At 40.3% G+C, this 26,119-nt stretch overlaps 1 protein-coding gene across 1 annotated transcript in view; it reads left to right on the top strand.

The window, feature by feature from the left end:
• LOC143860127 (uncharacterized) overlaps positions 1 to 26,119 on the top strand; it is a 69,398-nt gene that overhangs the window by 12,484 nt on the left and 30,795 nt on the right. Inside the window, exons 5-15 of the mRNA XM_077370661.1 lie at positions 3,316 to 3,446; positions 3,600 to 3,663; positions 3,828 to 3,949; positions 4,534 to 4,727; positions 4,859 to 4,998; positions 5,126 to 5,389; positions 11,208 to 11,357; positions 22,694 to 22,948; positions 25,134 to 25,274; positions 25,361 to 25,681; positions 25,899 to 26,072. Coding sequence (XP_077226776.1) covers positions 3,316 to 3,446; positions 3,600 to 3,663; positions 3,828 to 3,949; positions 4,534 to 4,727; positions 4,859 to 4,998; positions 5,126 to 5,389; positions 11,208 to 11,357; positions 22,694 to 22,948; positions 25,134 to 25,274; positions 25,361 to 25,681; positions 25,899 to 26,072 — 1,956 coding nt within the window. The remainder of the gene's footprint in view (positions 1 to 3,315; positions 3,447 to 3,599; positions 3,664 to 3,827; positions 3,950 to 4,533; positions 4,728 to 4,858; positions 4,999 to 5,125; positions 5,390 to 11,207; positions 11,358 to 22,693; positions 22,949 to 25,133; positions 25,275 to 25,360; positions 25,682 to 25,898; positions 26,073 to 26,119) is intronic.

Consider the following 26,119-nt stretch of genomic DNA (forward strand, 5'->3'; position numbering starts at 1 on the left):
AATAGTTGATACATCACTAAAACGCTTGGCCGAGATCTGTTTAGTTTTCTTACATGCAAGTTGGGCATTTATGTCTATTAACCTAAATGAGAGAATTGAATTTACGCCAATCTCTCTCTTCAATTTAGGAATCACAATCAATTCTGTTTTCCTTCTTTTCCTTTATCAACAAATGTATGATGTTATATAGAGAGTAGGGATTGTAACGAATGTAAGTGAGTGAAAAACAATTAGAAGGGTGAGATTCCATTCCCGTGGACGTAGGTGTGCAACCGGACCATGTAATTTCTGGTTTCTTCTTTGCTCCCATCTTGTGTTTTTTTATTTAACAACATCAATTTAGGTGGGCAATGCTGAGACAGATTTGTCACATTCAGTATGCTAATTACACTTTGCTCTTTCTTAGCTCTTAGTAGTAGGTTTTAAATTTCAGTTGTAGTTTTGGCTTCGTTCAGCGCGGAAATCGAAGCATTTTGATTTCGGATGGAAATTTCAGTATAAAATCCTGTTAAGTTGCAAAAACGTATGAAAAAATATGCAAATGATAAAAGTTCAGGATGAGACTTAAAAAATATTAGAATAAGCACAAACACACTTTTAGAAATTATCACACATAACCATCCATATGTTTTTTGAATGGTAGGCTGGTAGCAAATTCATTAAAAGAGAAAAAGGAAGACAGAGGTGGTCCACCTTAAAGTACATCAAGAATAAACAGGTTTGAGAAGATACAGAGAATATAGGGACAATCAAGGAGGAAGAAAATCAAATATCTCAAAACCCAGTTTCTCCTCACCCTCCCTTGCAAGTCTGTTTGCCATCTGCTACACTGTTTGTGGATCTTCGAACATGTTTGAAAATAATAGGGGTCCCGTGCACCCGGTCAAAGATCTCCTCGAAGAAGTGAGCGAATCTCCACCGAGGGACAATCAATCGGCAAAGCCACCTAATGACATTCTAGGAATCTCCTTCCACAATGACCTGATTCAAATAATCAGGATCTAAGCATTGTATGCCCTGGGAGATGGCTCTTACCTCCGCTTCGCTCGAATCGGCTACCCCAATCGGACCTGAAAAAGCCCAAATGACATTGCCATAGGAAATCTCTAAGAACACCACCTATACGTGCTGGACCAGGGTTCCCAAAGCTTGAGCCTTCAAAATTAAGCTTAATAAACCCGCTATGTAGGGCCTCCATTCTTGAACGATATGAGGACGCCCCTCCGCGCTATAACATACTTCTTTCCAACCCTCCCAAAGATTGAAAGCCGAAACGAACCGAAAGGCAGGGAGGGCTCTCGCCTAGGCAATTCTTCTCTTTCCATATAACCCATAGAGCAGCTAGCATGCAAATATTCCAGAGCAACTTCCCTTTTTTCTTCCAAGGAACCACCCCCCAACTCACCAGAAGATCAGAAAGGGTTGATGGAAATACCCAAGCAATATCTAACCTAGAAAGGATACTACACCAAATCTCCCTAGCCACCTTGCAATGAATGAAAATATGGTCAATTGATTCCCCCGCCGCTAGGCACAAAGGACAATGATCTATTAGCCACATCCCCGTTTCTGAAGGAAATCAATTGTTTGGATACAACCATGGCAGTCGCCCATCCAAAAACACGAACCCTAGGAGGAGCTTGGATCCTCCACACTTTAGCTGCAATGGAACGCACATAACAAGGCACAAGCTGATTATAGAAAGATTTGGCAGAAAGCACCAAGAAGAGTCCCAGATCCATCCCTTTTGTCCACCCTAGACTAACTAATATAGCTCCCTTCTAGCATGTCCAAGAGCCTCAAGATTGGATCCATTTCCCGATCAAAGAAGTTTCTTCTAAATCCTGGCTTCTAAACAACTCTGTTCCCACTTCTCTCAAAACAATCTTTACTAGAGCCTCTTTATGCGATGCAACTTCGAACAAGGTTGAAAATAATTTTAAGCGGATCAGGTGAGTACCAAGCCTCATACGAAAATCAGATGCGATTTCCTGAATAAACCTTGAATCTTGTACATTGATTGAATCTGTGAGTGATACGCATTATGTCACACCATACCGTAGCCCCTAGTTTCCTTTAGAAATCAAGTGATTCCCAATGGCCAAGTTTAGAGCCATATTTGTTCTCAATTACTCTTGCCCAAATTTGGGACTGTTCCTCTCCGAATCTCCACAGCCACTTATCCAAAAGGGCATGATTTACCTCTTTAATTCTTCTGATACCTTGGCCCCATCCTTTGATCCACTGACAAACCCTTTCCCACTTCACCAAAGGAATGCCCTTTCTCCTCCCCCCCCCCCTCCCCCCCCCCCCCCCCCCCCCCCACACACAAAACACACACATGCGATTGACAATACAGATTGGACTTTTAAACAGGGAGAGGTGGTAGATGGGGATATTAGCAAGAACCGCCTTAATTAGTGTAACTCTTCCACCGTGCGATACAAGATTTCTTTTCCATCTATCTAATCTACTGTCAATTCTCTCTACACCAGAATCCCAATAGAGCTTTTTAGGGTGACCCACCCCCAGGGGAAGACGAACGTAGGTGGAGTGAAGTTGATCCAACCTGCAACCCAGGATACTTGCTAAATTAGAAGCCAACTGAGGATCAGTGTTCAGTGCGAACATAACCATCCATAATAGTTTAACAACATTAAACATCAAGTTACATGCTGTTATTCAAAAGATAGTGCCAATACATGCTATAAGTTCCTCCTATACACTGATTTCAGTCTATCCACTATGTTTTTTTTGCACCAGCTTTTTCAGATGTATTGAGATGGCAATGTTGTGATCACCTTCATGATCCTTGTTGCCCGTGTGGTTTGATTCTTGGTGCCAATAAGTTTCCGCCTGAATCATTCACTTGCCCTATTCTCTCTTTCAATGGGAGAAAGGAAGGTGAATTCCTCTTGAGAGTCTTAAGTTATTGGGTGAGCTCTGTAATGCATAGTGATAGAGATTTATTTCCTAATAAGTTGCAATGATGGGGTTCTTTTGCAATATCTTCATCGTAGTGCAAGGTTTGAGACTATTATTTGGCAATTCTTCTATTTATCATTCATCTCATTGATATGATTATGTCATACACTCATACATGTTAATTGGGTTTTGGAGCCATAGCCATAGCGTCCATATAGCGTAAGATCGAGTTATGTATTGTTAATTTTGGATCACTATGTTTGGCTGCCGGGAAATTGTTCGACTGGCTTTTGGTTATAATCTTGTTAGTTATACTGTCAATGGTTTAATGCTTTTATTTTCATCCGATTCCTGTGATAATCTATTTTTGAATTTGCCTCCTTACTTTAGGAGGTTTCCAAGCAAGCAGCCATCTTAGGCACTCCTCAAAAAGATGAGATTGTCAGCAACTGCTTACACGAGGATGGGGCAGGAGAAAATCTAGACCTTGATGCCAGAAAACAATCTACCGGTGACGAGCAGTTCTGTGATTTACTTATCTCTTTCTTTTTCTAATGAATTTCTCATATTGTTGGCTTGGAATTTTGTCCTCACAGCTCTAATACTCACACAGTCATTTTGCTTATTTGAGCAATTCTTTTATTTTATGTTCTTTAATATTCACAATTATGTAGGTTACGGATGCATGGCCTAACAGATTCACATACTACAGTAGACATCCCCAATCCTTTGGAAGAGGTAATAGTTGGTAACTGGCTTGAGTTTTAGCATTGCTGCAATCTCAGTTGATTGGTGGCTTTGTTGCCATTTCTTTTGGTTCTCCCTTTGGCTTTATTAATCTTGATTAAGTATAATATTTTGAAATTGATAATGCCATCCTTTCTTTAATTCTTTGCATTTAGGATAGAGGCAGACATGGAGAAGAGTGCGGCATTGGTGCGCAGCCGAAGGATCCCTCTTTGGAAAATCAAATGGATACTGACCAAAATGCATGTGTCAAATGCAAGCTTGGTGGAAAGCTGTTGTGGGTAACCATACTCCAGTTCCGTTGGTTGCTTGAGTCACATCATATTTCTTTAGCGTTGACATCAAAGGGAAAGTTTGGAAGTTGTCGTCTTGATTTATACTAGCTTTTCTAAAAAAAAGTTCACCTTTTTTTGTCAAGTTCTTCAATCATTTTTGTTGAATTTTGTTTGGTTTCTTGTTTCTTGATTGCAACTTTCTTTCTTTCATCATGACTATTGTACCTATCAATGAAAAGGAGAATAGAAAATCTATTTTAGTTTGTTTTCCATCTTGGAATAGTGGATTTCTTTTTGAAAACTTCAGTGAAGATTGTCAATTATTGCCAATGCATTTTGTATAATTTCCACTCATTCCTATAATTAATATTCTAAAAGTTGTATGATATAATACTAGCAATGCTTTAAATTTGGTTGTTACCAGAATGTGTTGTGTGTTCGAGGGCAAATTAGTGGTGGAAATAAGTTGGGAAAGTTTCATTTTAGCCGTTAGATTTCCCCCCATTTTTTAACTTTTATTGATATGCTTTTTGTTGCATTTGATGCCTTATAACATACAAAATATAACAATTTTGGTCTATGTTAGGTGCTGCGATGGCAAAGGCTGCAGGAGTAGCTATCATATCAGTTGTCTTGATCCTCCTCTAAAAGATGTTCCACCTGGAATTTGGTACTGTCTGTGGTGTGTTAAGAAGAAGATAGAGTCTGGTGTACATTCGGTGTCTGAAGGAGTGGAATACATTTGGGATGTTAAAGAAGCAGAGGTGTCAGATGACAAAGGTAAGGATGCATCTGCAATTAATGTCATATATGGATTGGCTCTTGGGCTTGGGCTTGTACCTTTTTCTGTTAACTGGTATGTTGATATTGGAGGTGGTCCCGCTGATGATGACTTGGTAATGTGGTGTTAGGAGTGCAGACGGAGAAGCAATATTTGGTTAAATACAGGGGCCTTGCTCACGTGCATAACTGTTGGGTTCCAGAGAATCAACTTCTTCGTGAAGCTCCTATGCTTGTTGCCAAATTCAATAAGAGGCATCAGAGAGAAAAGGTTGCTTACCTCTTGATATTAAGTTTCATCAGACAATTAATTACCGTTCTTGTACTATATGTTTCCTGCATGCTGTAAGTGGAAACTTCTCATGTTTATCATACTTACGCTTCCAAGTTTTTTACAGGCCATAACTTGGAAATTGGAGTGGACTGTGCCCAAACGTCTTTTGCAGAGAAGATTATTGATATCACCAGAGCATTGCGGTGATTTTCTAAACTGCCGTTATGAATGGTTTGTGAAATGGAATGGACTTGGTTATGAGCATGCTACATGGGAGTTGGAGAATGCATCCTTTTTAAGTTCACCTGAAGCTACGAAACTCATAAGTGATTATGAAGGCCGTCGTAAGAAAGCAAAGAAACGATCTGATCCCTCTAGAGCCGATAAGGTGCTTCTCAACACACAATTACAAATATAAATTATTATTTGTTCTCTAGGCCATTGACATTTGATGAGTATATTGATCTTTTCTTAATATGGCCTTTGGATTTTGACTTTTAGAATTTTTCTTAATTTTTTTGTTATTTCTTGTTATTTAAGCCTTGGATGTTAGTTTGGGATGAATCTCCTCTTTTCGTGTTTCATTTTGTCGTGCATAATTTGTTGTGTTTATTTTTTCTTGCAAGTTGAAGTCGTGCAAAGATCTATATTTTCAATCTACATGTATCCCGAAGCTACTGGATTTGCGCGTTTGTGTGTGTGCCAGGATGTCTGTGTGTGTGTGTGTGTGAGGGTAGCATTAGTGGAAATCTCTATTCCGTTGTATTTTGAGGAGTTTCTCTCCGTGATTCTTTTCTTGATTATTGCTTGCTGTTGGTCTTTATTCGTGCAGTCCAATGTCACTGTTGAGCCATGAAACTCTCTTGATCAGTGTTAATTTTACTTCTTCCTTATGTCCCAGTAAAGTTTTCGTTAGTGATGGGACACCTAGCCTGTTCTTTCTGCTGAAATCTATTAAGCTTGCTTGTCATTTCGTTGGGACTTGGGAGGTTGGCAGTTGGCACTTCAATTTTCACTTGGTTATTAAGCTTTAACCATTGACTGGCAGATTTGTTCACTAACAATATGACCATAATAAAAAGAGTGGCCCAGTGCATGAGGCTCCCTCCATTGCGGGGTCTGGGGAGGGGTAGATGTACGCAGCCTTGCAGAGAGGCTGTTTACGTGACTCGAACCCGTGACCACAAGAGATTTTTTTTTCACATTATGGTCATATTGCACATAAAAACTCAACTCAACTAAGCCTTTGTCCAACTAGTTGCACATAACTTAATGTGAAAACCTGTGACCACCAGAGGCTGTTATATGACCATAATGTGAAAACAAAATCTCTTTTTCTAGAATCGCTCCTTCAAAAAGTTTTTATCTTCTCCTTGTTGGTAACGATAGATAATGTATTAAGCACTTGAGGCCATTTGGGTCTCTTGTCATGTATTCTAATCTATATTTCCAAAGTAAGATTATAGGTGGGCTGCATTAAGCGCAACTCTGAGGTATATGGCATTAGTTTTCTTGCCATTGAGGCTTAAAAGTAAAAACGATTGAATGCATAAAATTTATAAAAGTATATGCGTGTACTGTTTTAATGTTGTTCATTGTCATTGATAATACATTCATAGGCTAATGACAAAAAATCACAAAATCACAACACTGAAATGGAAAATTACCCTTAACATTGCTTATAACTAATAACACTCCAAGCATGTCAATGACTCAATGGTCTTCGAACAATTGTAACCAAGGGCTTTTGTGAAAATGCCCCAACTCCTCGACTGATTAACAAGTGGAGTACATTCTCCCTGGATATCACAGTCATTCTTACAAAGTGATTATCCAACTTTATATGCCTTGGCTCATTTAGATGCGATGCGCATTGCAGCTTTGGTTATCATTACACATCTTCATATAGAAAACCCAAGTTTTCATGTTTCAGTTTCAATATGCGCTTGGTCGTGATGGAAATAGAAACATGCTGGGTTCGGTTTGAAATTTCCGTGGAAAACTAAAAAATAAAAAATAAGAAAAATTGCTCAAACACAAACATATGGAAAACATATGCAAATGATGGACATTTAAGATGAAATTCAAAAAGCATTAGAATAATCTCAATTACACACTAAAAAACCATCACAGAAACATGAAAAATGCCCATAATGATTTAACAACATCGAACACCTATTGACATGTGTTGTTGTGGACATGATAGTTCAACACATATCACATTTCACATGTAATTCGTATAAATATTTATACATGATACATACACGGCATTTCACTTGCAATTTATATAAATATAATTATGTAACACATATTGGTATAGTATACTGCTTTTTTTATTTTTTATTTTTTATAAATTTTTTAAATGGGATTGGTATAGTATACTGCTAACACACTTGATGGTTTTAGTTTCACTATACGTTTTGGTTTCTATGTGTTTTGTTTGTATGGAAATGGAAACATTTTGCTCGTCTTGTGTCAGTTTTGGAGAAAATTTAAAACTATGAGAAAACCAAGCTCATTTACAAGATGCTTTAGAGAAATCAGGTTGCAAGCGTTGTGAGCCATAACACGATATTTGGCTTCGGCACTTGAATGTGCAACTATAATTTATTTCTTGCTTTATACCCTAATGAATTTACCTCCAACATATCTATTACAACCAATACATAGCTGTCTATACTTAGAAAATTATAAAATGTTGCCTTAAGATTTCAATGTATCTTATGAACAACTTCCATGGACATGCGTAAACTAGCTCAGCAGGCTAACAACCTTGATTGAGTAGCTAACAATCTCTAGGAGACATGCACGAAATAGCAAACAACCTCGACTTAGCACTTAAAATTTCACCTTTTGATAGTTAAATAAATCAACTTTTAATAAGCTGTTGATGGAACTAACATTACAGGAAAGAATCCTCTCATCTGCATGAAGATGACGATTCACTTCTGTTAAAGTATAAAAGATAAATAACGCCTTTCTCCAACAGCTTAAGCTTTTGGAGAAGTTGGTTAGTTAACATGGTATCAGAGCCAAAGGTCTCGAGTTCAAACTCCCGGATAGCAAAAATCCACATGCGATGGTCGGCCCAAAGTGGGACCACATATGCCACGTGTTTGCCAAGTAGGCCACACGTGCGGGGGAGTGTTAAAGTATAAAAGATAAATAACGCCTTTCTCCAACAGCTTAAGCTTTTGGAGAAGTTGGTTAGTTAACAACTTCCATTGGAGAATCCATTGGTTTAACTCTTGATGTGATCCAGCCATGATCAACACACACGCGCGCGCGCTCACACACACACAAGAGGAGCTGCAAGGTTGGTGATTCTTCTTCACTTCTCTCCCACCTCCTTTCTCCTCCTCTCTCCTCTCTTTCTCCTGCTCCTCTCCCTTTCTCTTCCTTTTCTCCCTTTCTCTTCAACTTTTCTCCCTTTCTCTTCAACTTTTCTCTTTCTCCTTCCCTTGTCATCCTGCAGTTATTGGGACTGCCCATTGTCAACAGTCATTCTTTACCTCCCCTCCCCTTCCTTGAACCACAACTACCCTATTCTTGGCTGTTGTCCATAACTTCCTGTACCTTTGTTCAGCCAACAGCCAGCCCTTATTTTCCTGTCCCTTCTTTCCCTTCGTATGGCTGGTAACCTCACTGTTGCAGCTTTTCCATTCTTCTTCCACATCTCCCTTCTCTAGTCATCTCACCTCCTTCCCTTCTTGGACTGTCCTTCTGCTTATAGGGGCTGTACTGTACCACTGATTTCTCATAGAGATATCTTAACTTCTAGTGTAGCCATTAATCACCACTTTGCTTGTCTTGCTGCCACTGCTGCCCACACACATACTTCCATCATAGTTTCCCGACTTTGGCTCGTGATATTGATGGCTGATGTAGTCCTTGGACGGATCATGACTTCTGCTACTTCTCCACCTCCTCTTGGGCCTTCTATATTGCCAGATTTGATGTTGATGCAGGCACCATTGGGGTGAGATCTGTCCTACTTCATCTTCTTGACTTTATAGATGTGGTTTTGCTACCTTTACCCTTTGGATCAGCGACTCACCTACCCATATTTTATATTGAGACTATTTACCTTTGGTGATTTTTGGGCCATAGTATTTTATGATTCCATTTATTATTAGACTATTGACAGATTGTGTGACTTGCTGCCCTATTTTATAGATCTGATTTCTTTGGATGCGAGCTATTTCGCATGTTTATTTTAGGTTGAATTAATCTTGATGATGGATTATTTTTAGAGAAATTCTAAAATGCAGGGCATCCTTGCAAAAAAGGGATGAAAGGGCGCCCCCCATTGGTTGTAAATCACCAAAGAAGGACTTCAAATGCACTTTGGTGATTTACAACCAATGGGGGGCTCCGTTTCATCCCTTTTTTGCAAGGGCGCCCTTCAGTTTAGAACTCCTCTTATTTTTAAGACCAATTTTACATGTAAAAACCCTAACTTTGCACCAATTGGTATCAGAGAGCCCAGTGCTCTGATTCCTAGTCATCTCCAGAACTATATGCCGTCGAGGCGTTCACTAGATTTTCACTTAGGGTTATCTTCATTTCCATCAATTAGCGCTGTCTTAGGTAGGAGTTGAGTTTTTTTTTTTTTCTTTTCCCGGTAATGTTTATGGGGCATAGGATCTGTCCAGGTCAATTTAGGTGTTGTTTCTGTTGTCTAGGATTGTTTTAGCCTTTAGTTAAGGTTGTCTTAGCCTGCACTTTGAACCCGTCCGTTTTGGCCGTGGCTAACAAGGCCAATGCTACACATCGGGGCCTAGGTTGACCTTAGCCTAGAGGGGCCTGGTAGCAGAACACACAGGCTACGTTGGATCAGCACTCCAACATGTTTTTTTGGTAGGTATGCTGTGATTGAACCTCCGGCCTCCAGGTTGAAGAACAAAGCCTTGGCTATTGAGCTGGAGGCTCAATCCCTGCACTCCAACATGTTGGCCGATATTAGCACCGCACTGACCCATATCAGTGTTCACCTAGGTTTAATACCTCTTGGACGCACTGTGCCACCTATTCTGACATTCCTTCCCCATCCACCTGTTCCGAGACCGATAACCGATATTTAGGTGTAGATGCCTCCTCTGAAGGCTGATCCGACCCGAAAGATGAATTTGAGCTTTATAAGGGGCCAAGGCATATCTACGATGGGTTCGGACCCCAGTTTGAGGATGGGCTCGTGAGAGCCTTAGAGAGATCACACAACTGCGGCACTAGGGTTGATGTTGAGGATTTTAAGGGTCACCTTGACCCTGATGAATTCCTCGAGTGGATTGCTAGCATTGATCATTTCTTTGAATGGGAAGAACTCCCAGAGGACAAAAGGTTCTAGTTTGTGACACTGAAACTGAAGGGTGCTGCCCTCTTTTGGTAGAAACAAGCTCAGTTCAGGGGACGTCAAAGAAGTAAATCCAAGATCGACAGTCAGACCAAGATGAAGGACAACATTAAAGCAAATACCTTTCGACTGACTTCAAGGCCAATTAATATCAAAGCCTATTAGGCCTACGACGAGGTGTGAAATTCATGAGAGATTACACGGAAGAGTCCCACCTCTTGACTGTCCGTAATGGCATAATTGAAGACGATGAGCAAGCCACTGCTCGATTTATTGACGGGCTTCCTTTCTAGATCCAGAAGTCTGTCTCCCTTCATATTTTGCTCACTCTGGACAATGCCTTTCGATTGGCTTTGAAAGCCGAGAAGCCGTCCCAGCGGTCTCAGCGGTGAGACATGGATCAAGTCCCACCTAGTTCATCCAGTAGACGGACTGTGGTTAGTCGACCGCTTCTCACTCTTCCACCTAAGAGAAAAACCACTAGACCACCTATTGGTGTGTCAAGTGTGGGCCGTGGATTTTTAGAACCCAAACCACAAATTACCATGATCAAATGTGTGAAATGTAGTGAACTGGGTCACTGATCATCGAATTATCAGCGTTGGATGTTCAATCCTCTTAATGCATTAGTAGAACAAATAGAAGACGCCCTTGATGGGGATCATGACCGGGCTTTTTGTGTTATTCATCTGGTCATGAGGTTTTAAGGGCCCTATTTCCAGCATCTAAAGGGACTTGTTTTTTTTTTCCCCTGATGGTACACACCCTTTAATAGTGTAAATTTTCTCACATTTTATCGTTTCAAGTTGCCGACTTTGTGTTAGCTTTTAAATCTATAATCATAAATTTGCAGGTACTGAAAGAAAGACAAGGTCCTCTTCCTAAGCTGTCAAAGTTGCCTGGAGGGCTTCCACCTGGTTTAGATAATGATTATTTAAGTACTGTTAACAAGCTTCGTGAATACTGGCACAAGTCTGAGAATGCTCTTGTCGTTGATGACCAGGTAGTGCTATCTAAAGCGAGGTTACTTTTGTCTTATGTCCAATTTTTATTAAGTTTTCATTTAATCTATTTATGGCTTCTTGGCCATGTTTTCATCCTGGTCTGATAATTGATCTGGCCTGTGTTACATGGAAATATTTTTTTTTTGTAACTGATGTTAGTGATGTCAAACCTTAGTTGGTAACATTGTGAATAAACATAAAATTGTTGCTGTAGTTGTAAGATTGGAGTGCAAGTGAAGGTTCTAAAACAATTTTAGGAGTGCAACTTGGAGTGTTTGTGTTATATAATGACACTAATTTTTTGAGAACCAGAAAATTGACTGAACTGGTGGTTCAATGGGTTCATACGGGTAAAGTCAGTTGGTAGGAAGAATAGGAGGTTTGTTAGTGGAAGTAGGATTTGGAGTTGGTAGTCAGAGAGGGAGTGCCACCCTGGGGATGTCATTCTTACTATTAAGTTCTAAAGCTGTAGGAAAGCATGCTTTCTATATATTTTTTAGAGATGTGATGGACTAGCCTAGGTAGCTATCATCTTGTCCCTTCACATGCTTGTGAGTTCCGTATAACTAATGTGTACTCTCTTGTGAGTAGACACGTGCCAATTGTGTACCTAACCTCATCGTATGGATGTAATAAGTTTGAAATCCTGCCGTAAGTTTACTCTGTTTGGGTTTGCCAGTCCAGTTAACTTGGCTGTAATTGTTACATAGCCTTATGTCCATATAGTGGCGTCTAATGAAGCTTCCCACCAGGGCACCAAAATCTTATATTCGGATCCAATATCTCATTGTCAAACAAAGTTATGGTCATATGTGCTGATTTTTCATTATCACATAAGGTCTCAAAGGCAAGAAAAAGCTTGCCTTGCTTCACAAAGCTCCAATGGATGGAAATTGAGAAGATCTTGCATAAAACAATCGCCTATTTTCTGGGATTGAGAAGACATGCTTTCGTAGCCGTGCTTCCCTGTCAAAATCATTATGTGATTTGGTGGTACATGTGGAGGTTTAGAACTAATAATTGTGGAAGATGAATCTCTCATCCTGTTATCATATGGAGACTGGAAGCTTGTATTGATGTTGATTTTCCAAGATATTGACATTGGGTGAAGATTTAATATTGAAAAATTGCTTCTTATTTGAGATTTGTATGGGATGTTATGCCAACTTTCATATATGGGGCTCTCATTGTGTATCCCCTAGCCTTTACGATCTTATGGGATTTGGTTGGAATGGCAGGAAGGTTTAAAAATATATTATAAAGGTGGAAGAGGAAACTCTCACCTTTTGGTTGGTGTACCAAGCTTACTGAAGTGGAACTATCAAATATCCGAGTTTACAGACAAAAAGAGTGATGCAGGACGATCGAATGTTGAACTGATATTTCTCTCCTATACCAAATCTGATTCATGGTGAGTCTATAGAAGGGACGCTAGGCGTTAAAAAGATGAGTAAAAATTAGGTTTTGTTTCCTAAAATATGTTATGAGATTGAAAAAATATTTCTACTCAGTTTAGGGTAGGTTTAGATTGGCGCAAACATATGCGGGAGGTTTTCGAAGGATGCCGGGAAGCTTTCAAAGGATGTCGGGAAGGTGTAGAATGAGTTTTGAGACAAAACGAGAGAGACATGTGATTGTGATGGATTTGAATGCTGTTTCTACTCGGTTGCGAATTTTTTAAATGGATATTTTAGGGGTTATGTGTAGAAGATGAGCGAAAAATAATGCAAGAGAGGTTTTCGGGTTCCCGGGAAGGTCATTTATGAGAAAAACTAGAAAAAGAAATATGAAAGAGATAAATAGCAAAGTCGGAATCTCACCAACCAAAACCCAAGGCATCACACCAAGGGGTTCTTAGGCATCACACCTTAGGGAAGATCAAGGCATCACACCATTGCAAGAGTAGACATCACATCCACAAAAGAGGAAAAATTTACAAATCTTTCATTCATCCATCCATCCATCCATCATCATAATATAGCATTCTTTTTTGAAAAGTGCCCTAGGGCTTACAATATATAAGAACGAAGAAGAGAACTTGAACTTTTTCAAACCCTAAAAAAAACCAATACCTTTGGACCAAACTACCCTCTTACTTGCTTCCTACTTAAAAAATCCCGTAATAGACATGTGGGACCTCTTTAAAACGTACATAACTCAAAGAACATAAACTATTTTGATGTAAAAAGACTCTAATACCCTTAATATAACTTAAAGGGCCTAAAAGGCACCTAAAACACACTTAAAAATTAAAATATAGCCATAGGATGGTCCCCATCATTTGCCCCGACTTGAAAAGATTCGACCATGTCGAATAAAATGATTTGCGTGATGAGTATGAGTTCTTCAGCTGGAATCCTCGCACGTGTCGCTTACAGTTTTCCTTTCCAACGAACTAGGTACTTCCAACGCACTAGTAGCTTTCGGCAGTCATGCCGTTGGTTTGAAGTAGTGTGATCACCATGTGCGCTTTCGATGTATTCCCGATGACGTGTCTGCTTGGGAAAAGAAAAACTTGGTTCTTCTGCTTCCTTAAGTCTGTAGGCTTGTACTTGTGTATCCTTGAGCAAGTAGTAAAAATTTGGTAGGGGTCCAAACATTACGATCGATGACTTTCTTGGTGTATTCTGAAGCTCTTACTGACTATATCGAGCGACTTTCCTCTTCCAGGCGTGTTGTATGACATTTGTTGGTCTCTTGATTCTCATATAATGTTCACGAACTAACTTCTGTCGGAACCAGCTTTGTATGACGATAACTGCCCTAGTCTGTTGCTTTAATTGCACGCTCTCCATAAAAGACATTGGGAATAATTGTTTAGGCACAAACTCCCGAATCTGTGCACCTGTGGAGTCTTGGCTAAAAGAGGTGCATAAAATCTTGGTGAGTACGATCCAAGTGACATAGCAACCCATCAAATTTGGAGTTTTAGTTTTCCAATATCTCAGCTACTCTATCTTCAATGCATCTAGACAACATGTTTCCACCCTAAGCTTTGATACCAAATTGATGAAGGATGATCGCAGGTTGAACCGATATTTCTCTCCTATACCAAATCTGATGCAGGGTGGGTCTAGAGAAGGGATGCTAGGAATGAAAAGGATTGGTAAAAATTAGGTTTTGGTTCATAAACGTTATCAGATTATCTTTCAAAAAAAAAATGTCATGAGATTAAAAAAATATTTCTACTAGGTTTAGGGTAGGTTTAGAGTGTTGCAAACATATGCCGAGAGGTTTTTGAAGGATGCCGGGAAGCTGTAAAATGAGTTTTGGGACAAAACGAGAGAGACATGTGATAGGGCTACTCGGTTGAGAATTTTTTAATGAACATTTGAGGGGTTCTGTGGAGAAGATGAGCGGAAAATAATGCAAGAGAGATTTTCGGGTTCCCGGGAAGACCATTTATGGGAAAAACTAGAAAAAAAATAGCAAGGTCGGAAGCTCACTAACCTAAACCCAAGGCATCACAGCAAGGGGTTCTTAGGCATCGTACCTGTTAACAAAGAGATTTCAGAATGAAATGTTATGTGTTAGCTTCTTTGCCCTAATACACACATATATATTTATTATGAAAAGACTATAATGCCCTTAGGCTACATAAGCTTATTCTAACACTCCCCCTCAAGCTGGAGTATGATTGTCATACATGCTCAGCTTATTACATAAGTCACTCAATCGAACTCCATTCAACGGCTTGGTAAACATGTCTGCAATCTGATCATTCGTTCGAGTGAACTCGGTTTGAATTTGGCCTGTTTGAATCCTGTGATCAATAAAGTGACAATCCACTTATATATGCGTAGTTCGTTCGTGAAATACCAGATTCATAGCTATGTGAATGGCTGATTTGTTGTCACAGTAGAGGGACGCAGGTGAGGAGTATGAGAATCCAATCTCTGACATAAACGATCGTAGCCAAGTTAATTCACAGCTTGTGTAAGCCATAGCCATGTATTCTGCTTCTGCACTGGATCATGATATAACTTCCTATTTCTTACTTTTCCAAGATACTAGATTTCCACCTATGAAGGTATAATAGCCATTAGTAGATCGCCGGTCAGCAGGAGATCCGGCCCAGTCTGCATCAGAGTATCCCTCAATTCTCAAATGGTTATGCTTCCAAAAGAGAAGACCTTTCCCGGGAGCTTTCTTCAGATACTTCACTATTTGAATCACTGCTGACCAATGTGATGTCCGAGCCGCACTCATATACTTGCTAACTACACCAACAACATATGCAATGTCCGGACGAGTGATTGTGAGATAGATCAACCGTCCTGCTAACCGTCTGTATCGACCAGGATCTTCTAGTGGCTCCCCCTGATCAGGTGAAAGCTTGGCATTCAGATTCATAGGAGTCTGTGCAGGTTTTGCCCCCAGAAGACCTGTTTCTTCCAAAATATCAAGAGCATATTTCCTTTGGGACAAAGATAGGCCCTTTTTTTGAATATGCCACTTCAATGCCTAAGAAGTATCTTAGAACACCAAGGTCTTTTGTGCTGAATTCATTCGGAAGGAAATCTTTGCGGCGTTGTATTCCTGCTTTGTCATTCCTTGTAATAACAATGTCATCAACATATACAACCAGGAGAATCAGACCATCCTTGCTTCGAGAGCTGAACACAGAATGGTCTACAACACATTGTTTCATACCAAATCGAAGGATGGCCTCACTGAATCTCCCAAACCAAGCACGGGGAGACTGTTTTAGACCATAAATCGCCTTTCTAAGCTTACAGACGGTATGCTGCAACTCCCCCTGAGCAACAAACCCTGGTGGTTGCTCCATATACACCTCATCCTCCATGGAGGAACGCATTCTTGATATCCAACAGATATAGTGGCCAAGACTGATTCACGGCCAAAGAAATCATGACACGGATGGACGGAATCTTTGCCACTGGAGAGAATGTCTCAACATAATCAATCCCATAAGTTTGAGTAAAGCCCTTTGCAACAAGACAGGCTTTTAACCTCTCAACCGAGCTATCATGTAGGTATTTGACGGTGAACACCCACTTACATCTGACTACCGGAGCACCAGGAGGAAGGGAAACCAACTGCCATGTCTGATTTTTAGCCAAGGAATCCATCTCAGCCTCCATAGCTGCCCACCATCCTGAATCAAGCATAACCTCTCGAGCAGAGCGAGGAATAGAAATTGATGACAAATATGAGATAAATGCGGTATACGAAGGAGATAACTGAGCATAACTGACTGCATCAGAAATCGGGTGATGAGTGATACGAGAACGAGAACGGCTCGCAATGGGGGCATCAGGAGAGTCATCAACCTGAGCAGCATCATCAGAGGATGAGGGTAAAGACGGACGGACCTGCTTGCTTAGAGAAGATGGCAGGGCATGAAGGCTCAACTGAAGTAGTAGAATGCTTGCGAGTATATACCCGTACGGGACGCTGAACCTGATCCGATGGCAAACGTGGAACCGGAACCTGATCTGGTGGCAAACTTGGAACCGGAACCGGAACCGGCAATGGCAACGGAGGAGGAGATACCGGTAAAGAAGAGGAAGCAGGAAAATAAGGAGTATCCTAAAAAAAGGGGACATCAACATTAATAAATGTGCGGCGAAGTTGGGGACTGTAGCATCGGTAACCCTTTTGGGTTCGTGAATAACCCAGGAAAACACACTTGATTGCCCTTGGGGCCAATTTATCAAGTCCTGGGGTGAGATCCTGAACAAAACAAACACACCCAAACACCTTCGGAGGTAATGTAAATGGATCCCCAGAAGGGTGTAACACCGAAAAAGGGGATCGATTGCTAAGAACTGAAGATGGTAGATGATTAGCCAGAAAGTAGGGTGTAAGCATAGCATCAGCCCAAAAATGTTTGCGAACATGCATCTGATACAGAATGGAGTGAGCCATATCTACAAGATACCGTATTTTCCGCTCGGCAACACCATTCTGTTGTGAAGTGTGGGCACAAGACGACTGATGAATAATTCCACGACTAGAAAGAAACTCCTGAAAACCAAACCGATCAGAAAAATACTCACGGGCATTATTAGTACGTAAACATTTATGGGAACATGAGTATAAATGTGTAATTTTAGCTTTAAATAAACAAAATGTAGAAAACAGCTCAGAACGATCCTTTATTATATAAAGCTAGGTCATCCTGGAAAAATCATCTACAAAAATAACAAAGTACTTCCCACCAAACATAGAAGGAGTACGACATGGACTCCAAACATCAGAATGTATTAACTCAAAAGGACTACTGACACGACTAACAGAACGAGACAGGTAGGAAACACGATGGTGTTTTCCATACTGACAGGACTCACAATGAAGAGGACTAAGAACACCAGAAACAACTGAAGAACGCTGCAGACGCTCATAAGAAGGATGACTGAGCCGGCAGTGCCATAGAAAGGAATCTGCTGAGGTACTAAACGCTGTGGGAGTGATAGCATCATCCAGGTAGTAGAGGCCAGCTTTCTCACCTAAGGGAGCAAGATGGATTGCTACCTTCTGTGGCAAGTTGAGTAGCCGGTTGTTCCCTTTCTCCTATAGTTGCAAAAGTGATTCATACTCAGTTCGAGAGACGACTATGGTGTCTGAGGTAGCAGGAGTAGGTGCAACATGTGTCTCAGAAGCGAAGTGGGCTGCTCGAGTGGGACGCAGCTCAGGATGTAAATCGTAACAGAAATCAATAGTGTGACCCTCTACGTCACAATGAGTGCAATAACGTGAGCTGACCCCCAGAAATACGGCTTCCCCCTGAATCTCGGCCAAAGCCACGACCCTGTCCTCGACGACCGCGACCACGGCCCTGATCTCGAGTGCCCCGAAAGGAACCAGACCGGGCAGCAAAGGCGGACTGGTCGCCAGCAACGGAGATAGCCTGATCGATACGTAGAGCGCGATGAACGCGAGAAAAGATCTCATCCAACGATGGGAGCGTGCCTAAGCCAAGGATCTACTGCCGAAGAAGGACAAACTCAGGCCCTAAGCCATCCAAAAAACGAGTAGTACGGAGCTCATTCTTCTGTTGAGCCTAGACCTTAAGGTCGGTGGATGCTAAATATCAATCTGCTCACAGAGGCCAACAAAGTTCGAGTAGTACTCATCGACTGTCTTATCTCCACGCGAGATACGAAAGAACTCACTGTAAACATCAGTAATTCGCGTGAGATTGTTGCTGCTGGAATAGAGTGTCTCAGCACGCAACCAGACTGCTCGTGATGTATCTAGACATAGCATGTGGCTCGCAATCTTTGGTTCCATACTCTGACAGAGAAGAGACTGGAGCTGGGCATCCTCCTGACTCCACTTATCATACCCAGCACCTTTCGGATTCCGAAGATTTTTTAGTGATGAAACGTAACTTGCCCTGACCTCGCAGATAGAGAGAAACAGAACGACTCCAAGCAGAGTAATTAGCACCATCCAATTTAATGGATGTCATAGAGGTCATCGGGAACGGAACTGAACCGGTGGAAGAAGCGATGGCAAGGCCATAATAAACACAAAAACTCAAAGAGGATGTCGGTGAAGTAGACCGAATAACACACACCACAACAATCACAAACACCCAAAGAAAGGGCAGCCAAATATAGGCAAGCAAATCACCACGGAGACACAACCAGAGGGAACAACCACAAACATCCAGCGGAGGAAGGACACCGAAAGAACAAGCACGAAGCCCCATACTTGTGGAAATACAACGAAACATAGAGTTAAAGCTCAACTCATCACCCCAAAATCGAAGTTATGAGGGCCGACAGGAAAGGACAGAAATCCCCTTGCGGGGGGGGGGGGGGGGTGAGCAAATCCGAAATCTAAAATAAAAAAATTCTGTGGAGGCTTACCTGGGAACCCAGGGATTAGGGGGCAGGAAAAAAAGAAGTGTGGGTGGCAGAACACAAGCCTAGAAATTTTTTCCCGAGAAAGTGATTTTGTGTGTTGGGGGAGGGGGAAGAGCAGATCAAAGTTCCTACGGGGAACGCGTTCCGTTGGGCTGCGCAATCCTGTTGCTTTGTCGAAGGGGGCTGGGGTTAGGGTTTCATGAAGGGTCGGCGGAAGTGCGGGCGGCAGATGAGGGACACAAAGAGAGGTGACGGCGACGGAGGAGTTCCCTAGGGCTCTGATACCATGTTAACAAAGAGATTTCAGAATGAAATGTTATGTGTTAGCTTCTTTGCCCTAACACACACATATATTTATTATGAAAAGAATATGAAAAGATTATAGAGGATATTTGCATTTGGAGGAGTTGGAAATGATGCCCAAATTTTTGAAATGGTATTTGGTATGGTTGTTCGTAGCAATCTTGTTTTTTCCTTCTTTGTTATGAATTTTGATAGATTTTGTCTCTCAATGAACTCTTAGTGATGGATCATCTTATGGGTGCTAATGGAAAATCCCAAATAGATGCGTAATGTGTCAAGGTTTGTGGATTAAAAACTCGTCCAAGGCCCAATCATTTTATAGAGAGCAAATTGGTCCCTCCCCTCCGGGGAACAATTCTCAGATCGGAAGCACTAGCTCCCGGTGTGGCACCCCCCTTCCCCCCTCCTGAGATTTAGATGCTACTTTATGGCAATTATATTGACATGTTATAGGATGTCGAGTGTTCTTTCTCTCATATTCACAAGGAAACATTTCTGCCTAGTTTTGATGTTTCTAGGTTGGTTTTGATGATTAGCCATGAGATGCTAAATTGTAATTTTGTTTTCATTTTCTTACCCGTTTTCTCCTTGTATTGTGTCTTTGCTAGCTTCAACATTGGTTATCTTTGATTAACAGAATTTCACTTTAATCAATTTAAAAAAAAACAAAAACAAAACAGAATTTCATTTTAAAAAACTTTATTTTAGCGTTCCAGGTAGGGGAGGGTCTGAAAGAGGAACCCATCAACCAACTCTACTATTTGAGTTGGTTGTTCCCTGTGATTCTTTCTTTGCCCTACCATACAAGGGGCTCTGAAAAAAGTGACGCCTGGTCTGGTTCAGCCTACCAATTAGTGGGGCAAGGAGATATGCTTTCCTGAGATTGAGAATACCTCATCTGGCTTTCGGTTGTGGCTATGCTAAAGCTTACAAGTGGGGTTGAAAGTGCGGCTAGCTAAATGAAAATATTTATTCTTGTATAGGATTATGGACCATTGGCTCATTCATTGCCTACCTGGTCGAGGATTTGGTCCATTCTATTAGATTTGTTCGGGATGGCTTGGACAATGACCAGAATACCAGATAGATTTCATTGTTGTTGGAAACTTCACTCTTTTCTCCCCTTTCAAAGTAGAGGTTGAATTTTGATGATAGTATGTATGATTAGTGGTTCCTTTACTCTCCATTTAAAGGAGCATACCGATAAGTGAGTGTATGCCAAGCCAGTAATTATAATATTGAAATGATTTTAAATAATAAAGTATTTCGTTTCATGACATTTATTGGGTGTTATACAGGAGTGTGTGATGTGCTCATTTCCATTTGACACACGTTTTCCTTCGGCAGCATCATAGGAATGGTCATGCCCATGGATTCACAGATCCTAAGGGGCGGGGAGATATGAAATTCCAGCTCTTTGCAGACCTAGAATGTTCCTGGTTGGGGTTAAGTCTGGACATCTCTTCCTGGAGACAACCAGCATCCGACTTGCCTCCATACACGCCATGGGGTGGCTCTCAGCCACTGGGGTAGTGGACCCTAAGCAGGTAGCATGGGTGTGATGAATGGTTCACACACTGAACCAGATCATTTCCAGAATAGCCTGTGGACAAGGAAATGGAGAAGGATATTTTGTCATTTACGACCCTTTATATGTCCTTCGACTTGAGGGGTTATCGTGGTTTGTGCCCGCCTTGTAGCCTTGGCCTATCTCACAATGGTCTCAGTCTTGGGATTACTTACGAGTAGTGTTGGGCTGTAAGATAACCCATGGGATCAATAGGGATGCCCAACAAGGAATCCTCCATTTTCTTTAGGGAGGAAAGTCATTTACAGTTTCGATCAGAGCGTAGGCCTATAAAATATGACCATCGAGTTGATTTGATATAGTGTTTATCAAAGAGTTTTAGAAAACATTTGTTGTCTTTCGAAAGAGATTTTCAAAAGGGATTAGTGAATTAAGAATGAGTGAAACATCATGAATCTAATCATAGTAGATTAGCCAAGTTATAACCACGTCAACCGGGTGTCAGCCGCGCCCACGCTAAGTTGACAAGGATTTTTCTTGGCCTCATTTTGACCCGCATCCGCGTTTTTAAACAGTTGTATATGCCAATGCCAAAAATAATATTTGCCAGTGTGTAATCATCACCATCTTCATGAAATTTTTCTAAAGGATTCATTTAGCTGACCCCAACTAGTTTGGGACAAAGGCTTTGTTGAGTTGAGTTGAGAGTTGTAATCATATCTATTCTTTCATGAAATTTTTAAATGAGACCAGCACTACATCTGCTATTATGTTTGTTTGAAAACTGCTGAGCATTAATATGCTGCATTTTAAACAGTTCAATTGCAATATTGATTTTATCATTCAAAAAAAAAAATTTGCAATATTAATCTTACCCTTGCTGCCCTTTCTTAGAAACCTTGTGTTTCTGCCTGGCTTAATTGTACTTAAGTCCTTCTATGTGCATAATGAGGCGAATTATGGTTTGCTGATTAGGACAGCTTATTTGCATTTATGGAGGCCCTACCCTGATTAACTACTGTTGTTGTTATTATTATTAATATTATTACTATATGAATAATAATAGTCAACTCAACTCAACTCAACTCAACAAAGCCTTTGTCCCAAACTAGTTGGGGTCGGCTATATGAATAATAATACTAATAATAATAAAAATATAAAAACTGGAGCCATTGGATTGTTTGTTTTTTATCTTTTCCTTTTCCTTTTCTGCATGTTTCTTTGTAGTATGTATGGCGCCATCGCATATGCAACTTCATAACTCCATACTGGAATTTCCGTTCCAAAAAAACACAGGACTGGAATTTTGTGGGTCCTGTGATCAATCTGAACGTCCTTTACTCTGAGGTTGTCTTTTGGACTTTTTCTTTGTGTTAACATTTTCTATTTTTTATTTGAGAGGGGTTCTGTATTATTCTGTTTAAGATGGGTTTTGTTTGTGGCTGAGAAGATTGCTGTAAAGCCCTCGTTCATTCTTTTAGTTGTCCCTCGCCCCCTTAAATTATTAATTGCTCATTCTTATTTTGCAGTTTCATGATGCAGTCTGATTTATGTTGAATCCTGTTGGCTTTTGCTTTCCTTCACTAATTGATTGGACGTTCAAATTGTTTAGTAGTGTGTATTTATACCTATATAATGTATGTAACGTGTTTACCCATGTTTGCAGGAACGGATTGTGACGGTGATCCTGTTTCTCTTATCTTTAGAGTCTCATGTATGCCGACCTTTCCTCATTATCTCAACTGTCACAGCACTTCCAGTATGGGAAGCTGAGTTTATGCGGTTGGCACCATCTATCGATGTTGTAGTTTACAATGGGAATAGAGATGTTCGGAAGAGTATTCGAGCTCTGGAGTTTTATGAGGAAGGTGGTTGTGAAATGTTTCAAGTACTCTTATCGGCCTATGATGCTATTGCTGAGGTAGATTTCCCTTAGATTTTGTTTCTGTGTATAAGTTTGCTTGGCTTTATAGTTTTCTATAAAAGTTTGTCTACAAAGACAATAACCATTAGGTTTGGATCCTAATGACCCCACATATGAAATGTGACTGTAACCGGAACCATTGATCTGATGGACCATTATGGAGAGACATATATGGAGAGACATACATGGTTGAGGGTCCATGATGAACAGTCGCCCCATCCATAAGATAAAAAACTATGATCCCTGGTTGCAGTTTCATGTGTCAAGGGTCGACACAGACACGTGGTGTCCAACACGAGAACCCCCTAAAATCCAGAAATGGGGACTTGCCAGTACTCACATTCACATACAATTACTGATTACCAATCTTAACTTCCAAGAAGATATATGTTATATTCATTTAACAAACTAAGAAATCCTAGGATTAAGCGACTAGTGTGTTGAAAACCCAGAGATCCCTAATCTTTCAAAATTAAATTAAACATGACGTGCAACAAACTCCAAGATGAGATGTAAGAAACACAAAACAAACAAAACAAGACCCCAAAATTTATGTGGTCCTGTAGGGTGCCTACATATATGGAAGAAGAGAGTTTCAGTATTTCAATTAGGCTTACAAAGTTCTCCTCCTTTCCTCTTGGCCATGAAATGCACAAAAAACCTTACTTTCCGTAACCCAAATATGTGGCTTATATCTTATCCTCTACATCAAGAAATTACTGAAATACCCTTATAGCGCATTTCAAAAATTGAATTTTCTTTCTTTGGCCCTGCCCTGGAAACTATGGCAGCGGCTCAAATCAACCATGGTTTTAAATTTCGGCCGAAATATTTCGGTTCCAGCCAAGACCGAAATGAAATTCACAATGAATTATTTTTTACAGGATTTCACTGAAATTTCGGCCGAAATTTCGTTTTCATGCTTGTTTACTTGATTTCCACTGAAATTTTAAATATTTCCACCGAAATTTTAAAGATGTTGACCTGAATTTAAAGATTTTCACCAAAATTTCCACCCAAATTGTCGAATTTTTTTTACCAAAATTGCTGAAATTTCCACCGAAATTTTAAAAATACCAAAATTATTAACCAAATTTTACATGATTTCGGCCGAAATTTCCACCGAAACCGAAATATTTAGATTTTGGTGGTGGCCGAAACCGAAATTTAAAACCGATATCAACCTGGGTGTGCCCCGCTCACATTAGTCTGCCAGGGTTCTGATTCACTGCCAGAATACAAGACGTCTGCAAACTATACTAATCGAAAAGAAAGATGAGATACTTGGATAACAATGCATTCATCAATCTAAGCTCTAATGAAGTAGAATAAATACTTGTTGTAAGTAACCCACTAACCATTCGAATTAATATTACTTGGATCTCATGCTGCTATATTTTATTAACGAATAGATAAAAGAAGAACTAACAATAAAATAGATGTAAATCAATATTTAATAATAGCAAACGTATTTCATTCTTGACATGGTACAAAAACGTGTCGACACACCCATATCAAGTTGACACTCATAGCAGTGCATTTACACGTGTCGAAAGGTATATGGAAATTTGTGACACACATGGTCAGCCATGAATTCAAAGTGTTGTCGGCATGCATGTCAACTGTAAATTTAAAGTGTTGGGAAAATCATAGATTAATAACTAGAAAAATCAATACTTTACCATTAAAAAAAAGGTGGGGCCAATGGCAATGAGATGGACTTGAGTTCACCTGCCAAATCAACGGACCTGATTGCATCCATGTGGTGTACGCAGGGCCGAACGATGACTGTTCGGAAAAGAATCCTAACATTGATAATCTCTCCATCATTTTTCTTCTATATTTGAGCATTTTGAGCTACCTTATTAATGTATCACTCCCTATTAAATTATAAGATACATGGCACTTAGTTACAACTAGTGTCAGGATTAGACTTAGTCAATTTGAGTCAGGTAGATTCTTTCACCTTCTTCATGAAAATTTTCTAAAGGATTCATTAGCCGACCCCAACTAGTTTGGGACAAAGGCTTAGTTGAGTTGAGTAGATGGCAGTTAGTTACAAGTTCATGTTGAGATTTTAGCCAGTCCAAGGCTATAGATTGTGGCTCTCCCAGTAGTATTGGCTTCTGTTAGATTTTTAAGGATTCTGTGTGTCGTTAGCCTTTAACATATTCTTTGGCAGGACTTTGAAGCTTTAGACCTCCTAGGGTGGGAAGCAGTAATAGTTGATGAATGCCATCGATCAAGAACCCCTAAACATTTTGAACAAATCAAAACATTTACATGTGGTTTTAGACTACTTCTTGTCAATGGTCCAATAAAGGTATTTATTTCTTCATTTTTCTTATGTTGATGTTCCATTGTTTTATGCGCTGCCTTGTTTGCTAACTTTTCTTGGGGCTTTTCCAGGATAGCATACCCGAGTACGTCAACCTCCTGTCTTTCCTTGACTCAGGAAGCGAAGGAATTGGCATCCATCGTTTTAAGAATGACTCTAATGATAGCATTGTTACACTTGCCTTGTTGAAGGAGAAATTAGCACGGTATCTTGCATACGAACGGAAGTCTGACTCTTCAAAGTTTCTAGAGTACTGGGTTCCTGTCCAGCTTTCCTATGTACAGCTTGAGCAGTATTGTGCTACTTTACTTTCAAATTCTATATCTCTTCGCTCGTATTCAAAGAATGATCCTGTTGGAGCTCTTCGTGATATTCTTATTTCTACCCGGAAGGTTGGACCTTACTTGTTTCTGTCAGATGAGGGTCATAGTTCTCTTATATTTGCTTGAGAATTTTAGCCACTCTTAAACCTAAAAATTGTATTCATTGCTAGCTGGATGTGTTCATTTTGGTTTCATTTCCTTACCGTCTTATTATACGGTCTGATGCTAATGTGTCTGGTGTGTGCCTAGATTTTGCATAGTTGGCTCATATAATTTTTCGTGGCAGTGTTGTGACCATCCATATCTTGTTGATGGGTCTTTGCAAGGCACACTCACCAAAGGTCTTCCAGAGGTCGAGTATTTGGATGTTGGAGTAACTGCAAGCGGCAAGCTACAACTTCTTGATAAGATTCTACCCGAGATAAAAAACCGAGGGCTAAGAGTACTGATCCTTTTTCAGGCATGTTAGCTATGATTTTGAGTTGATGGTGTTTTATATGTCTATGA

This window comes from Tasmannia lanceolata, unplaced genomic scaffold (assembly GCF_043159265.1).
Source record: "Tasmannia lanceolata isolate RefF3 unplaced genomic scaffold, GAP_Taslan_0.1 ptg000037l, whole genome shotgun sequence".
NCBI classification, from domain to species: domain Eukaryota; kingdom Viridiplantae; phylum Streptophyta; class Magnoliopsida; order Canellales; family Winteraceae; genus Tasmannia; species Tasmannia lanceolata.